The 17591-nt window shown below is 35.0% G+C and overlaps 2 protein-coding genes across 4 annotated transcripts in view; one reads left to right on the top strand and one right to left on the bottom strand.

The window, feature by feature from the left end:
• The window catches only part of LOC111061043 (semaphorin-1A), a 530166-nt gene that overhangs the window by 367758 nt on the left and 144817 nt on the right, over positions 1-17591 (bottom strand). The window lies entirely within an intron of this gene.
• Positions 1-17591, top strand: part of LOC111048326 (gamma-tubulin complex component 2) — a 40732-nt gene that overhangs the window by 20946 nt on the left and 2195 nt on the right. Inside the window, exons 9-13 of one of the 2 annotated variants that reach the window (XM_039422104.1) lie at positions 1656-1827; positions 3961-4135; positions 8686-8829; positions 11789-11872; positions 16711-16871. In XM_039422104.1, the coding sequence (XP_039278038.1) occupies positions 1656-1827; positions 3961-4135; positions 8686-8829; positions 11789-11872; positions 16711-16871 (736 nt within the window). The remainder of the gene's footprint in view (positions 1-1655; positions 1828-3960; positions 4136-8685; positions 8830-11788; positions 11873-16710; positions 16872-17591) is intronic. The other variant, XM_039422105.1, reaches the window with a different exon arrangement.

A 17591-nucleotide genomic window follows, 5' to 3' on the forward strand; every position in this document is an offset into this window, starting at 1 on the left:
GCGCATTTCACTTTTCATCAGCTGATGCTACGCTTATTATATAAGTACCTTACTGTTTCTGTGTAAATACAGTTATAATCAGCTGATGAAAAGTGAAATGAGCCTCTTCATGACGCTCAGGTCTGTACGAAACACTTAACTATTCTAAGGCCCGGTTGCACAAAAGCCTTTTAAATTTTCTTCATGATTACATCCCACTCAGGGACCAATCAGGGAAGGCGTTTTAGAAAATAAGGCTCCTCTGATTGGTTCTCGTGGCATTCAATCATGATTGAATATCAACAGGCTTTTGTGCAACCAGGCCTAAGGCCAGAAGATCGTTTATTGGTAGAATAAGTTGATTGGAATACGCAATTTCACCTATGTTGAAAAATAATTGAACTAGCGTTTATTTCTACTACTTTCACTTGACGCTCGAGTCTTGTCAGTTTATGGTTTTGTGATAATGTTCGACGATAACTTTCGAATGCTTTCATCAATCAACTTTAAATTTTCACTAGTGTAGGAAAATTTTAGAAAAGTCTCATCTTTGATTTAGACCTATGTTCATTTTGTTATCTGAGTGTCTGAGATGAGCTTTAGTTGGTATCAAAGCGCAACAACAAAAAAATCTGGTCTGGCGCACTCACATAACTTTCCTTGCCGTTATGAAAATTGATCACCTGACGCTAGTGTTCCCGCTCATCTCAAGTCTACTATTCAAAGATTTGAGCCAGCTGGTAAACAGGGCAATAACGCTGGAGACACACGAGGTCTGCTATCTCTTCATAGTGAATCATTCAATAGAATCAACAGTTTGCAATTGAATAGAATCAACAGTTTGCAATTCGATAATCACTTTTTCTCGAATTTCGAGCTTATTTTTAATTTTAGGTGAAAATGTTACTGAACAATAATTGTAGAGATTCTCATGATCAATTTTTTCCACTCGAAATGGTTTGTTTAAATTGTATCTGAAGCCTGATAATTAATAATCTAAAATCAAACTTTGCATAGATGGGGCGGAGCTCCTGAAATTTTTTCGGATATGGGACTTGTGGCAGTTGACAGAGCTTATCGATGACTATTTTAGGTATAACTTTAATCAAAATCGTTGGAGCCGTTTTCGAGAAAATCGCGAAAATCCATGTTTTTGACAACATTTTTGCCATTTTAGCCGCCATCTTGAATTGCATTTGATCGAAATTGTTCGTGTCAGATCCTTATAGTGCAATGACCTTAAGCTCCAAATTTCAAGTAATTCTGTTTATTGGGAGATGAGATATTGTGTACATAGACACACATACCCTCATACACACACCACACACACACACACACACACACACACACACACACACACACACACCACACACACACACACACACACACAAATACCCAAAAACCACTTTTTTGGACTCAGGGGACCTTGGAACGTATAGAAATTTAGAAATTGGGGTACCTTGATTTTTTTCGGAAAGCAATACTTTCCTTACCTATGGTAATAGCGCAAGGAAAGTAATAGACGCACATTGTCAATTCACAATTTTATTTCTCGTTTCTCTTCCACAGGCATCCGTCCATGTGAGGAACTTTCTCCAATCTCTAATACACTTTACTGACATTCATACAATTTTAAGTTTTTCGAGGAATAAAAACATATAATATTTATTTTTCAGAGTACAAACAGCAGGACAGTTCGAAGAACATGACCGCACTGGACGCAGTGACGTTCAGCATCCAGTCAAAATGGCCGCTGTCGCTGATTTTCAACGAACGCGTCATCGCCAGCTACCAGATGCTCTTTCGACAGCTCTTGTTCTGCAAACACGTCGAACGCTCTTTGTGTCGGTCGGTTCATCATTATTTAATTATTATATTTTTATTGTGTGAAGCCACAAATTCTGAGCAGTGCTAAAGTGGCATACAACATGTCATTTTAAGAATGGAGTCACATAAATGCTCTAAAACACTCCTCAATGGTATAAGGACAAGCCTCTACCAGTGTCCTAAATCCTATCATATTAAGCGAGCAATTTCTGTATATATTTTTATATTTGGTTATTTCTATTTATTTCTATTCATGTCCAACGGATCTCGAAAACGGCTCTAACGATTTTCACGAAATTTGGAACATAGTAAGTGTATGATATAAAAATTCGATTGTGCTAGGTCTCATCCCTGGGGAAACTCGCTGAAGGACATGTAAAGGATAATTCATCCTTGGAAAAACAATGATAATTTCTCGTCTGTCGATAACAGAAGTTGCGTGTGCCTGTGTGGGAGATCAGCTGTGTAATCAATCAGCTTACCGAATCTCGCGACCGAAATCTAGAAATTTTAATAGACTCGATCAAAATAATCTGATTTGTTGACATAACATGGTATATCATTGTAAATAATAAGAGCATATCATAATTCACGAGAAATATTAATCTAGAAATTTTAATCGATTTGATCAAGATGATCTGATTTGTTGACATGACATTGTACATAATTCTAAATAAAAGTATATCATAATTTTCAAAGTTAATCATTATTTCACAGTTTTAAGTGATTAGTGAGTGTTATTACACATTGTTGTCTCACGATATGTGACAACATGTGATACCTGATTCAATGACTTTGCATGTTTGTTTGATAGCAACGCCAACGATCAAATACTGCCATTATAAATTGGTCCTCATTAGCCTATAGTTAACCGGGAAACGTAATTGTCATTAAAAAATTATGGAGCTTTGTACAACAGAAATGAATCCGTCAAACTAACGACGATTAGTTAATTAACATTAATCTTCATATTTAATGAACATACGTGTGTTCATTTATTTATTGATACAAGTATACTGTGAGATTAATGATTTCTTGCATAGTGAAAATATTGTTAGATTCATCAAATTAGGTTGAAATATCGGGGCACCGAGCTTCCCTCGTTATTTATTTATTGATAAACAGAACACAGTTTTTTTAAAATGATTGGGGAAGGACTAGCAGGCACAGCCCAAAACTGTTTCTTCCCCGAATTTTGATTTATACACTATAAATATTCCAAAAAGTAGGTTATGTTCCATACACTTGAATTCAGGTCCAATTTTTAGTCCAAATATTTGAAAACAGAAAAGTTCTAATTTAGATTGTTTACAAACCAAATTGAATAACAAAATAACACTCACTAATCACTTGAAACTGTGAAATAATGATTTACTTTGAAAATTATGATATACTCTTATTTAGAATTTATGTACAATGTCATGTCAACAAATCAAATCATCTTGATCAAATCGATTAAAATTTCTAGATTAATATTTCTCGTGAATTATAATATACTCTTATTATTTAGAATGATATACCATGTCATGTCAACAAATCATATCATTTTGATCAAATCGATTAAAATTTCTAGATTAATATTTCTCGTGAATAAGCTGATTGATTGCAAATAGTTGAACATAATTCTGTCTCTCTTTCACACAGGCACTAACATCTTCTGTTATCGACAGACGACGAAATTATCATATGTTTTTCCAAGGATGAATAATTATCCTTTTCAAGTCCTTCAGCGAGTTTTCCCAGGGATGAGACCTAGCGCAATCGTATTTTTATATCATAAACCTACTAGGTTCCAAATTTCGTGAAAATCGTTAAAGCCGTTTTCGAGTTCCGTTGGACATACATAACCAGATATCCAGATAACCATATACAGAAATTGATCTCTTAATATAATAGGATACGGTAGATTGGGCACTTGCTTTGAATACATGTGGACAGAATATCCAAACGTTTGTGGTGAGAAAAAAATTAATCTCATTAATCGGGATTAAAAGTTAACAGAATTTTGTGCAACCGGGTATAAGACCTGGTTTTTATAAATTTAATGGATAATTAAACCTATAGATTTAATATTATGTATCCTAGAAACCAGGCCCAATAAAAAATTAATTCTCTAAACTGCATTCCTAATGTGATTTATGTATATTCTGACAGGGTGTGGATCTGCGACAAGGCTGTTAAACTGTTGCCGCGAAGTGAGGGCAGTGGCTATCTGTGTGCTTTCTCCCTCCGCCAGCGAATGCTCTTCTTCACACAAAATCTCGAGTATTATATGATGGCTGAGGTCATTGAGCCCCAGTGGCTAAAGTTTCTCGAACGGATGCAGAAGGTTGGTGAACAAACTTTCAAAATTTTAATTTATTGAGAAACGTGTCTCATTCACTGTTGAATGCAGAAGAAATATAGGGCCGGTTTCCGAGCTCGGGATTTAGCTAAGTTCTAGACTTTAAATAGCTGGAGTCAGAAAATAAGCTTTCCAAAACGAGGTGTAGTCGCAGTTTTTATAACAGTAGTCGCAGTTTTTATTTTCTCATTTCTATAAATTGGAAACGTTTTTCCTTGACAAAATTAGACATTTCTTAATAATTCAATATAGCTGAAACTTTACACTATTTTCTCTTCATTTCATTTTGTGTTTAATTTTCTAGTTTTTTGAAAATTAATTCAAAAGTGACTTTGACTATGACTACGACTTCGCCCCGTTTTGGAAAGCCAATTTTCTTACTCCAGCTGTTTAAAGTCTAGAACTTAGCCTAATCCCGAGCTCGGAAACCGGCCCATAGGGTCATTCAGTGAAACGGAAAGATGTCAATAAGTGACTAATTCTTTGAAGAATATTATTCTTGTAATTTAATGGTCATAAATATTTACTTACTTACTTACTCTTACTCCCAGGGTCATCACTATGTCCGATTCGGGTTTTTCTTCCAGCGGCCTATTGCATGAGAAAATACAAACTAATAATATTTTCTTTTTTCTTTACGCCTACTTTTAATATAAATAAAAATATAAACATGTTGTGACAAACTGATTTAAAAGGGTACTGAGATTTATATTTGAACTAAATAATAATATGAAGCTGGGTTTACACCAAAGCTATTAACAAAATGTTCATAACTTAATCCTTATAGATTCTATTTATTAGATTGAACGGAACTTGACAAACACATTATGTTCATCATGTGTATGATAAGTTATATTCAATCTAATTGACCAAGCAAAGTGCAATAACGCATGCAATTAATAATAACAAAATAACATACTATTGTCTCTCGAACTTTCTCTGCTTTGAACTTGGGCTGTCTTGTTGCCAGTATGTCTTGAAGGAGATTAGCTTTTGATATTAGCATTTTTGATACACCACCCCAACAGCCATTAGCCGTTTTCACACCGATATTTCGCCGACACGACATACAGACAGGATTTACTCTGATGGACAGTATAAGAGGAGGCTGCGGTTCATAACTGCGCGAGGTATACTGTTCACAGAACTACTAGTAGAATCTATAAGGATTAAGTTATTAACATTTTGTTAATAACTGGTTTAAACGCAGCTTTAGTTGTCAGCTGGTTATTAGAAAAGGAAATTACTCAGTAGCGTGTATATTCTCATACAACAGGGCCCATGTGGATCAATCCTGAGCATCTCCTTTGGTAGACATCTTCAAGCCTCTTTATATCGGACTTTGGAATGATCATAAATACGTATGAAGTAAAGAGGTGTCCATTCACTGTACATTAAAAAAGAAATGGAATATAAGATGTGCTGAATATTCTCCAATGGCCGTTTTTACACTTACCGATTCCTCGTTGACACGATACGACAGGACAGGAAGCTCTCCGATTGGCTGATTAGGTTGGCGTATCTACAGTCTGCCAATCAGAGAGCTTTCTGTCATGCCGTGTGGTGTTGGCGAGAAATGGGTAAGTGTGAAAACTGTTTATTTATTATATTTTTTTTCATCGCAGATTGAAAGCGTGTTAATAATTTTTCGCCACACTGCACAGAAAGCAGCTGTTTTCCAGTCCCTACGTAGATCTGAAAGACCTTGTTTTGCAGACGACTCTCGTCTGACGTCAGAAAAGGGTTTCTTTTCCGGTCTAGGCCAGAAAGTGGTCTCTTTCCAGCCGGTCATGGAAGTCCGTAGTTGATAAGTCATCCGCTAGATCGGGCGAGTGTCCACTTTCTTCATTAGCTGAAGTCGCCATGATTTCAATTCGAGTTTCAAATCAAACTAATTCAGCATTCGCTTCGCAACCAGTTTTATTCAATTATTTATTGTTGATTAGCGCATTCCAAATTTTCAAAAATACTTGAAGATTTTCCCGTGATATTCCAAGTGAAATTTTAAAAGAATCTGAAATCCTGACTGCAAATCTTCTACCACTAAAATCAAGAGATAGGTACGATAACAAGTATTCTTTATTTATTTTGTTAGCAATACCTGTAGTGTGGCGAAAAATATCGTTCGCACCACGGGCAAAAATGTTTTTCTGCTTTAGGTGCGAAATATACTATTATCCCTATCTACAGTCGAGTATGTTTCCTAGTTCCGAAATAGGAACAGCAAAACTGCTACAAAAAAACCACCTTCAGCGCTCCAGGTGGAATTTTTGTTAACTTCCACAAAATTTTTGATTCGGAATTCGTAAACTAGGTTATGTTTATACAATGCATTTAGTAATTTCAGCACAAGCAGGTAATGTTTTCTATTTCTCAATTACTTTTCTTTATACCGGGTGATTACAAATGAAATAGACAGTTTGAATAGCTTGTACAGAATTTATTATTTAAAAGTTTAGATCATTACTTACATGATTACATAGAAGAATTCTTGAAGTTTTTATTGAAAATTTACAGATGTTCAATGTGTGCACCATTTGCAACACGACAGATATCAACACGGTAGTCAAATTCTGACCACACACGACTAAGCATCTCACGGTTAACTGTAGCAAGAGCATTTGTGATTCGTTGTTTAAGATCATCGATATCAACAGGAAGCGGTGGTACGAAAACTCTGTCTTTTACATAGCCCCACAAAAAAAAGTCGCAGGGCGTTAGGTCCGGACTACGAGGTGGCCACGGCTGAAACACAACGTTTTCCTCACTTGCACGGCCGATCCATCGTCTAGGAAGATGTTCATCCAAATACCCTCTGACGTCTGAGTACCAGTGAGGCGGAGCTCCATCTTGTACAAAAATGAAGTTACAACTATCTTCATGGAGTTGAGGCATTAACCATTCGGTTAACATGTCCAGATAAATTCTTCCGGTTACTGATGGTTCTTGGAAGAAGAAAGGCCCGTAAACCTTTTCACAAGATAAAGCGCAAAACACGTTCACTTTAGGAGAATCGCGTATATGCTGTACAGTCTCTCTTGGGTTTTCTGTTCCCCATACTCGTACATTATGTCTGTTAACTTTTCCACTAATGTGAAAAGTGCATTCATCACTGAAAATTAGGTGATTAAACAATGTGTCGTCATTTTCAAGACAATGTTGCATCTCTTGACAAAAATTTTTACGTAAAACTTTATCATTGTCAACATAAACAAAACTCAACATAACAAAACAAACAATGAACATAACAAAATTCTCCAAATGTTTGAATGTTTGCTATAATTATAGTTAAAAATTATCATTGTACAAATTTCCTAGAAGTGTATAGTATTACGTATACAGTATATAACAAAATTCTCCAAATGTTTGAATGTTTGCTATAATTATAGTTAAAAATTATCATTGTACAAATTTCCTAGAAGTGTATAGTATTACGTATACAGTATACTTATTTTTATAGATATATGTTAGCATCAAAAGTTACAGAGAAATATCAAGCAACTATTCCTTATGAGGTACGAAATTTCCTACATTTAAAGAAAGGAGATAGAGTAAAGTTTAAAATCGAAGGAGGTAAGGTAATGGTACAAAAATTGCCTTATACTGATTACGAGTATCTAGATTCTTTGTCTAAATCTCTTCCTGAATGGTTGTCGCTAGAAGATGACGAAGCATATAATGATTTATAATAAATTTGACATAATCAAAATGAACTTAAACTTAAACTTTAAATCAACATAAACTTTGTACTAACTGCAATTTATAAGGTGTCATTTTCAAACGTTTCCGCGGAATTTTCCACACAGTAGGTTGAGGAATTTACAATTCTAAACTCGCTGATCTAGTCGATTTTCCTGGACTTCGTACAAAAACATCACGAACACTATCAATTTTTTCTTCTGTAACAGAAGGTCTTCCCTTCCAGTACTCTTCTTCTTACACACACATCCACTGCTTTCAAAACGTTCATACCAGTCATAAATTGATTGCCTTGTTGGTGGTGGTTTACCGTATTTTGTTCTGAAATGACGCTGCACAACAGTAACAGAGTTTGTTTTGGCTAATTCAAGAACACAATAAGCTTTCTCCACTTGAGTAGCGGGCATATTGCTAAACTAAACTGGCTGTTGTAACACGGAGCAGCCAACAATAGCCAGCAACAGTTCTACCAACATAAACTTTAAGAAATTCCCTACAAACCTATATCACTTACTATGTTGAAATACACCAGTTTAATTTTGTACAGGCTATTGAAGTTGTCTATTTCATTTGTAATCACCCGGTATTATTATTATGAAAAAAATAGTGTACGTTACTTGGACGTGAATGTCTTTTGCAGTGCTCGAATGAAATTCCCGTCTCGGCTAACGCCTCGACTAGAAACATCATTCTCGCCTTCAAAAGGCCCCTTCCTGTACATGTAAGATACTATCATCTATAGATTACAATTGTTATAGCATGAGAGAATTGGATAACATTCTTGCTAGCATTATTCAAATCAAACTAATTCCTATCATTGGTGAAATTTGTTGAAGGTGAGCAATATTGATGATGTGCTGACAGAACATTGGTCTTACCTGAACTGCTGTCTCAAGGACTGCATGTTTATGAATCCAGTTCTGCTGAAGACCATTCGTAGGCTCATGAACGTCTGCCTCGAGTTCTGCGACTTTATTCAGGTATTCTATTTATCTATTGAATATGTTATTTAATTTGTTTCGTAATCCAAATAATTATGTTGAATCAATGTCAATCAATCACATATATAACTTATGATGGTTCGCCAAGTTTGGCAGACTTTGGCGATGATAGATTATATTCCGAAATGGCAATAAAAGCCATTGTGACGACTTGACTCGTAACAATATCCGAAGGACTTCCTCAAGAAATATTTTATCACTTTTTGCTATTAGAAAATACCACTAGCAGTCGGATATTTTACAATAAATGAATTAATAACTCACTGTGACAATGAGATCTTTCGGCAGGTCCACCATCGTTGACAACTAGGAAGATGGCGGACCTGCCGAAAGATCTCGTTGTCACAGTGAGTGACTAATTCGTTTATTGTAAAATATCTGACTGCTAGTCGTTTTTTACTTTCCTTGCCCTACTAACATAGGTAAGGAAAGTATTGCTTTCCAAAAAAAATTAAGGTATCCTAATTTCAAGTTTTCTATATGTTTCAAAGTCCCCTGAGTCCAAAAACATGATTTTTGGGTGTTGTCTGTGTGTGTGTGTGTGTGTGTGTGTGTGTGTGTGTGTGTGTGTGTGTGTGTGTGTGTGTGTGTGTGTGTGTGTGTGTGTGTATGTCTGTGAACACAATAACTCCATTCCTAATCAACCGATTGACTTGAAATTTTAAACTTAAGGTCCTTATGATGATTCTATTGAATAAGAAATTCAATAAAATTGAATTCAAAATGGCGGAATAAATGGCGGATAATTACTAAAAGACCATGTTTTTCACGGTTTTCTCGAAAACGGCTCTAACAATTTTCTTCAAATTTATACCATGGATAGCTATTTATAAGCCTTATCAACTAACATGAGTCTCATTTCTGGGAAAATTGCAGGAGCTCTGTAATATTCTTGAGAAAAATGGCGGATAATCACTAAAAAACCCCACTAAAATTCACGGTTTTCTCGAAAACAGCTGTAACGATTTTCTTCAAATTCATACCATGGATAGCTATTTATAAGCTCTATCAACTGGCATTAGTCTCATTTCTGGGAAAATTGCAGGAGCTCCGTAATAATCTTGAGAAAAATGGCGGATAATTACTAAAAAACCATGTTTTTCACGATTTTCTCAGAAATAACTTGACCGATTTTTTTCAAATTCATACCCTGTATAGTTATTTATCAGCTCTATCAACTGGCATGAGTCTCCTTTCAGGGAAACTAATAGGGGTCCACCCCATCCTTGAAAAATGGACTTTGTAACCTCCTTCTTGTGCATGAGGTAGGTAGGTAGCGCAGTTCATAAAAAGAACACATAGTCGAGATATTTTGTAATAGCAAAAAGTGATGTAATAGAAATCAGTTCGTGATGGAAAACAACATTAAAGAAATATTTCATATGGACTAATCTGTAAGGATTTTTCCTTTTGTTGAGATTTTTCTTCAGGCCTGGTGTATTGAGGAAGTCTTTTGGATTAACCATAGCGTGTGGAATAGTAATTTCTATAGTTATTATTGAACATAATAATATCATAAGATATTACTGAAAAATGAAACAAACATGATAGTAAAGCTACAATAAGTAATCAACTACTTGAAGATGAAGAAAGAAAAAATAGAAGCGAAGGAGATAAGAGGGAAAGATTATTTTTTGCTCTTGAGAGATTGTTTGAAAATTTTCCTGCAATCTGCATTGGAAGAAAAACACCCAAATGAGCAAGCCAACCATATTTAAACTTTTTCAGAATATTTTTAAATTTCTTGGTAGCAATTGCAGTTACATACTGCTTACTAGTTTATTGGATTTATCGGTAAATTTCACATAAAGTCTCAACTCACACTACCTCGACTCAAATCGTACGACTCCAGTCTCTCAAACCTTACGACTTCCATGCTCATTGTCACTACTTCAGTTCCATGCTACTCCATTTTTCAATTTCACTTTATTAAAAATTTAAGACCTAATTCGTCACTACTTGGAATGTAACAAATTTTATAATAATTATTATGAATATATTGTCTTATCTAAAGTGATAAAAAATCACTTTCATCAAACATAACATCAATTTCATTAAAAATGCACTGTACTACGCAACTCAAGTCGAGGCTCGACCAACATGTCGAGTCGACGCTCGACTCAGTCTCACAGTCGTGAGGTCGCGGAGACTAGAATCGACTGGTCTGAGTGTCACCATTTGAAAACACATGCGGCGTCGAGAAGAGACTAGAGTCGAAGTATCTTCTTGACTTGAGTCGCGTAAGTGTGAGTTGAGCCAAAGACTGACCATTTTGCGTAAAAACTGTTTATTTTATAGAACCGGTATGGCGAGTTATCTATGGGATACGGATGTTTTCCTAAGAACAGACTTGGTTTTTCACATTATGGAGTTAATAATGTATTTACCGTTTTTACTAAAGTACGATATACTTTTGTATTATGAAGTACATAAAAAGTGATAAACTCAGTGTTACGTAATATTATGGGTTCAAAAAGGATGATTTTCCACGTTTAATCAAAAACTTCAAACCGTTTTTTCTCTATCTTTTCAAGTTTCGATGTTGTTTTCAAAGCAAGAAAAACATTTCCTATGAGAAATACTATGAGAATATGAGAAAAACGTTATGTAGGGGTAAATTAAGTGATAATTGAATCAGCGTGATCATACTTTTGTGGAACACTCTGTTTACTATACTTATTTACAATTATTAAACTAAAATTATTATAAAAATAGTTACAATTATTGCTTTGTTAAATGAAGTCGAGTTTGACGTCCCTCTCTGTGAAAAGTTTCCAGGGTGGCAATAATATTGTTTTCTATCCAACCTAGTGTATTTATTCGATAATGAAACCTGTATATCTCGAATGGAGCTTGTGAATTATGAATGAAGGGATGAGTAATTATTGTAATAACATAGTACTATGTGTTGATGCTGGCACTAACAATGAATGAACAGCGTATGCAGAAATACTTCATGGATGCAGAACTTACTTCAATGCTCAGTCCTGACACCGAACAAGTCTCAGACTCTGAGTTTGAGGTGAATTGATCATAGATAAGTTGCTAAAAAAATAGATACTTTTGAATAATAATTATAGATAATAGATGAATGCTTCTAGTTGGACCCTTCCTCATATCCTAGTGTTATTGTTTTATTCTACTTCAATTCATTTTTCTACCCTATTTTATTTAGCTATTCAGGCCCGGTTGCACAAAAGCCTGTTGAATTTGTATCATGATTAAATGCCACAAGAACCAATCAGAGAAGTTTTTTTCTGAAAAGAAGGCTTCTCTGATTGGTTCTCTTGGAATCAGTCACACTGTTGAAATTTAACAGGTTTCTGTGCAACAGGGGCTTAGTGCCGGCTGCACAAAAGCCTGTTTAATATCAATCATGATTAAATGCCACGAGAACCAATCTGAGGAGCCTTCTTTTCAAAAAAGCCTTCTCTGATTGGTTCTTGTAGCATTTAATCATGATTAAAATCAACAGGCTTTTGTGCAACTGGGCTTTTATGTTTTAGTTAGAAGAATAATAGATAATTGAATGCTGCTAGCTAGACCCTTACCCTTACCCTTACCCTTTGTTTCATTGTTTTATAAGCTTTCATTTTTATAGTAATGTTTGTTTTATAGCATGAAATTTGGTTGAACTCAGTGAACAAAAAAGGTGAATAAATGTTGGTCATTTTAGAACAATGTTGATGCTTTATATTTATTGTGGAAATCAATCATAAAACAATTATATTTTACATATACTATATTTTATGTTTTATTTTTATGATGTTGTTTCTAATGCTACTTAGTTTCAATTTAATTTTTAGTGATACTTGAATAATCTTAGTTTTTGTGTAATTTCAGTCTTGAATTTTTACATAGTTTTGTATGCAATTATTTTTGTTTTATGAATTTTTTTTTAATCATAGAACTCTATACTCTTTTTTATAGATTTGTGTATTTTTCAAGTTTGAATACTTGTCTTGCAATTTCAGATTTTTTCAAATTAATGTTTTTTTTTTTACCTGTAAACAAATTACTCGATAATATATATCTATCAATGTTTCCAATATTTAACAATTTAATAACTTGATGACTCAAAACTTTATTCGAACAATATCTACTAGTTTTTCTAGTAACAGCTTTTTAGTAACATAATAAGCATTTATTCATTTATACATTGATTGATACAATATCATTCTAAACTATGAATAATTGGGATGTTCCTTTCCCAAATTTGGATGGAAATTGTCCAAAAAAGGTTATTTTTATCACTTCATAAGTGATATTTACTCATGGTATTTACTCTGATATAACTCTTATATGGTCGACTTGTCTTGTAAATATTTGTCTTATTAGAGGAGGTTGATTAGAGGAGGTGCTCACTGTATTTCTTTGTGATATTGTATATATTATTTTGATATACTATCTACAATAAATTCGATACTGTAGCATCGATTAGATGCATCGAAAGTAGTTGATAAACAATTTTGTGTGAATAAAATTTAATAGGCTGCGTATCAACTATAATTATATGCTAGTCTAATTTCAAATAAGGTTTCATTACAAAAATTCATATTTGCAATTCCATGAACTAATCAATTAACTAGACCAATAAAATTATGTTGCAACTAGCCGTCAGGCTCGCTTCGCTCGCCATATCCGTCTAGCCAGGGGGCTCCGCCCCCTGGACCCCCGACTGGATCATCCAAGAATGAGATCAGCAGGCTCGCTTCGCTCGCCTGCATTTTTCATCATATATTAGGACAATCCAGTCGGGGGTCCAGACTAAACGGCTGGCTAAACGGATATGGCGAGCGAAGCGAGCCTGACTGCTAGTAATATAATATTCCTAGGATTGAAGTAGCAGTGCTTAATCAATTTTTCCGCGATAAATGCATTTAAATCTTCAACTTGGTGCCAACCTAACAAAGTCAACTCAACTCAATGCCAACCTGACAAAATTATTAATTTAGTTGCCAGTTAACAACTGTTTCGAAGAGGTACTCTATCTAGATTATAGTTCTATAGTAACATATGATATGAAAATTTCAATTATAATTAAGAGATTGGGAGAAGAAGAATATACATGCTAAAAGACGAACTTTAAACCCTTAAAAACAACCCTTAGAGTTAAAATATTGCCAAAAAGATTTCTTAGTGCGCCTCTAAAGGGCTAACTGAACATACCTACCAAATTTGAACGTTTTTGGTCCGGTAGATTTTTAGTTATGCGAGTGAGTGAGTGAGTGAGTGCCATTTCGCTTTTATATATATAGATTACATGTGAACTACTCATTTCAAATAATGAAGTATACTGGGTGCGGCAGCAAAACTTCCCTTTAGGCCGTTGAACGCCATTCAGTCAGCTGTCATAGTAGAGAAAATTTGGTCTTGTTAGAGAAGTCAGACTATAAATTTTTTCCCCGACATGTTCAGTCGCCATCATGCATTAGAACAATGAGAAGCGTGCATTTGCCGTTGATACTTATTTTTCGAGCGGATTTTCTGTGATCACAACCAATTGCGTATTTCGAAATCGCTTCAATTTAGCCCCTTTGTCTACTGTCCCGGACCGGAAATCAATTGTTACGTGGGTCACTACGTTCAGCAAACTGCAAGTGCGACAAGACGAAAAACTGAAGTCCCTCGGCCCATTAGGTCAGCTGAAAACATTGAGGCAGTGAGAGTTTTAATGTTGCGATCACCACAGCGTTCTGTGCGCAAACATGCGTCTGCTCTTAGACTTTCCGATCGTTCTGTGAGACGAATTCTTCATTTCCATCCGATGGCAATTGTGCAGGAGCTTCCTGGACATGACTTCAATTGAGGGAACACTTTCCAGGACACCTCATTTCAATTAGGAGCGATTTGGAGTGGCAACCCGATCTCCCGAAATGAACCCTTGTAATTTTTTCCAAGGGGGTTTTAGAAATCCTAAATATACGTAAACATAGGGGGTTTTAGAAATCCTATGTTTACGTAAACCGTCCAAGGACCCTACTCGATTTGAAGACCAATATCTGGGAAAAAATTGATAACATAACGTCTTCAATGCTGGCAGGAGTCATGGCAAACGCCAGAAATCGGTTTACTTAGTGAATGGAGGATGGGGAACGTCACCTACCTGATTTGATATTCAAAACTAATCGAAACAAAAGTGTTCATTACAAAAAATAAATACAAACTTTGTGATCCATACAAAGTGTTTTATTCACTTTAAAAAAAAAGTTTTGCTACCGCACGTAAGTAACATCAATTTGATCACTAACTCAGCAACATAGCAGTCTCAATTTTGAGTAAATGACTTGATAGTGAAAACATTTACACTTCTACAATAATTATTCACATCAAATTTGAACACTAATTCAACAACATAGCGGTCTCAATATTAAGTAAATGACTTGATAGTGAAAACATCTACACTTCTACAATTATTTTAGATTGTCATGTCATTAAATAAGTGTTCAAATTGATTCGTTGCCTAGCAGCTAGTAATTCAAAGTAGAATTGAGGAAAATTAATTCATATGTTGGCCTACTACAGTGTGGAAGATATTCACAATATTTCAATATTACTTAAGGGTGTGTGTTCTAATAAAATCCAGAGATCGTTCAGAGCTGTCTTAGGAGTATATAGAAATAGAAGATATATGCATTTATTGATAAACAATCGATTGAAATGATTGGGGGAGGACCTATAGGCACTATGCTTCCTTCTCCAAATAGAAGGTCAAGTTTCTTTCACTATAGATTCTGTTTCCAATTTTCAGTGCCACGACTAACAAACAAGAAACTTTGAATTAAGATGTATTAAAATTTTTGCTGTAATGACTAGGAGTAGGTCGTTGTACCCTTCAGTCTGCTAGCGCTACCTGCTCGCGGGTTTGAATCCCGCCGGTAGGCATGGACGTTTGATCATCTCATCAAATCACCCTCGCACTTTCCATTGACCATGCACAAGCAAAAAGCTCATGTACGCCTCATCAGCAATAACAATATTACTCGCACTAAGCAGTTGAAACTGTAAAATATTGAGCTACATTGAAAATGTTTGATCCAAAAATTGAAAACAAATCAAAGTTATCAACTAGAAGCACCTCGCAATGTATATTTCTAAATCCTCTTAACAACTCTGGATCTATGATCGCCTGACCGCTCACTCTGTGCAATTTTAATATGTACCGGGTGACCCAGAATAACGGGAACATTTGAAAACGTCATAAAACATTAGTGGGAAGGACATAAATGATTTTATTCGAACTAATTTCAAGTTCAAGACTTGCCATTTGAGAATTATTAATAGCGTCTATCTCTTTTTGACAATTACTTCTTCAAGATGAGAATTAATGTCATTTGAGAATTATTAATAACGTCTATCAATTTTTGACAATTACTTCTTCAAGATGGTTTCCTCCTGCACGAACACAATCTGTGTTGAGATTCCTGAACGATTGCTGCAACATTTCAGCTGGGATATTGTTAATTTCATTTTGAATTGTCTGTTATGATTCAACCACAGTTATTGGTCAAGTTGTGAAAACGGTTGATTTGAGATAGCTCCACAAACAGAAAATCGCAGGTGGACAGATCATGGGACCAGGAAACGCAGATGTTGCAGCGATCAATGAGGAATCGTCAACACAGATTTCAAGAGTGTATTCGTTCAGGAGGAAGCCATCTTAAAGAAGTAATATTGTCAAAAAGTGATAGATGTTATTAATACTTCTCAAATGGCAAGTCTTGAACTTGAAATTGGTTTGAATAAAATCATTTTTGCCCTACCCACTAATGTTTTATGGTGTTTTAAAAAGTTCCCGTTATTCTGTGTCACTCTGTATATTCAATGATGAATTTGATGATTTGATTTGAATTCTTTCAGAGCGTTGAAGATTCGCTACTGGAAAAACAGAACCAGAGCTTCAGCCAGAACATTGCTCGCTTGGATGAGGAGTTCACCGCACTGCTTGCCGTTCTGTTGAAGACTATTGCTTCACTGGGTCGCGAGGAGGGGGTTGACAAATTATGTAACATACTGTACAGGTTAGCTACCAAGTGTTTCATTCAAAACTTTCATTCTCAGCCTAAAATGACTTAATTGTGTTGGAATATTCTTGTAGGATATACGTCGGTTATTAAAAACAATGAATCTAGAAGACATAACCTCATTTGGACTTTTGAAGTTACCTAAATTTGGGAAATAGTACAAGGTATTCTTAGTTTTTCTCTCCCGATCTATGCTTCATTGTAAAAAAAAAAATAGTTATTTGTATATCTAGAGTGAAAAGTACGACTTTTTCTCCCTGTGGGAAAAAGTTTGAAGCCCGAGGCGAAGCCGAGGGCAGCAATTTTCCTGAGGGAGAAAAAGTATTTTTCGCTCGTGATGTACATAACATTTTTCCTCCATCTACATTTTTTTATAGAAACTGCAAATAAAATCATTCTAATAATTTACGTATTGGTGACAATGATTCCTAACAACATACCCTAAATCTTAAACCTAAAAACCGGTCGTCTGATTGGCACTGCCGATTGCGCTATCTATCGGCAAAAGTTGTAACAATTATATCAGCTGAGCAGCTACCAAAAATAGCTGACTCCAGATCACGCGGTTCAGATTTGAATTGCAGATCAAAAATATTTGTTGGCTGGTATTTTGAATAGAATATAATATTTTTAAAATTGTATAAATTTTTATCGTCTACTAATATTAAGAATATAATAATTATCATACAAACATATATTTCATGAGTTAATCAAATT

This window comes from Nilaparvata lugens, chromosome 2 (genome assembly GCF_014356525.2).
Source record: "Nilaparvata lugens isolate BPH chromosome 2, ASM1435652v1, whole genome shotgun sequence".
NCBI lineage: Eukaryota > Metazoa > Arthropoda > Insecta > Hemiptera > Delphacidae > Nilaparvata > Nilaparvata lugens.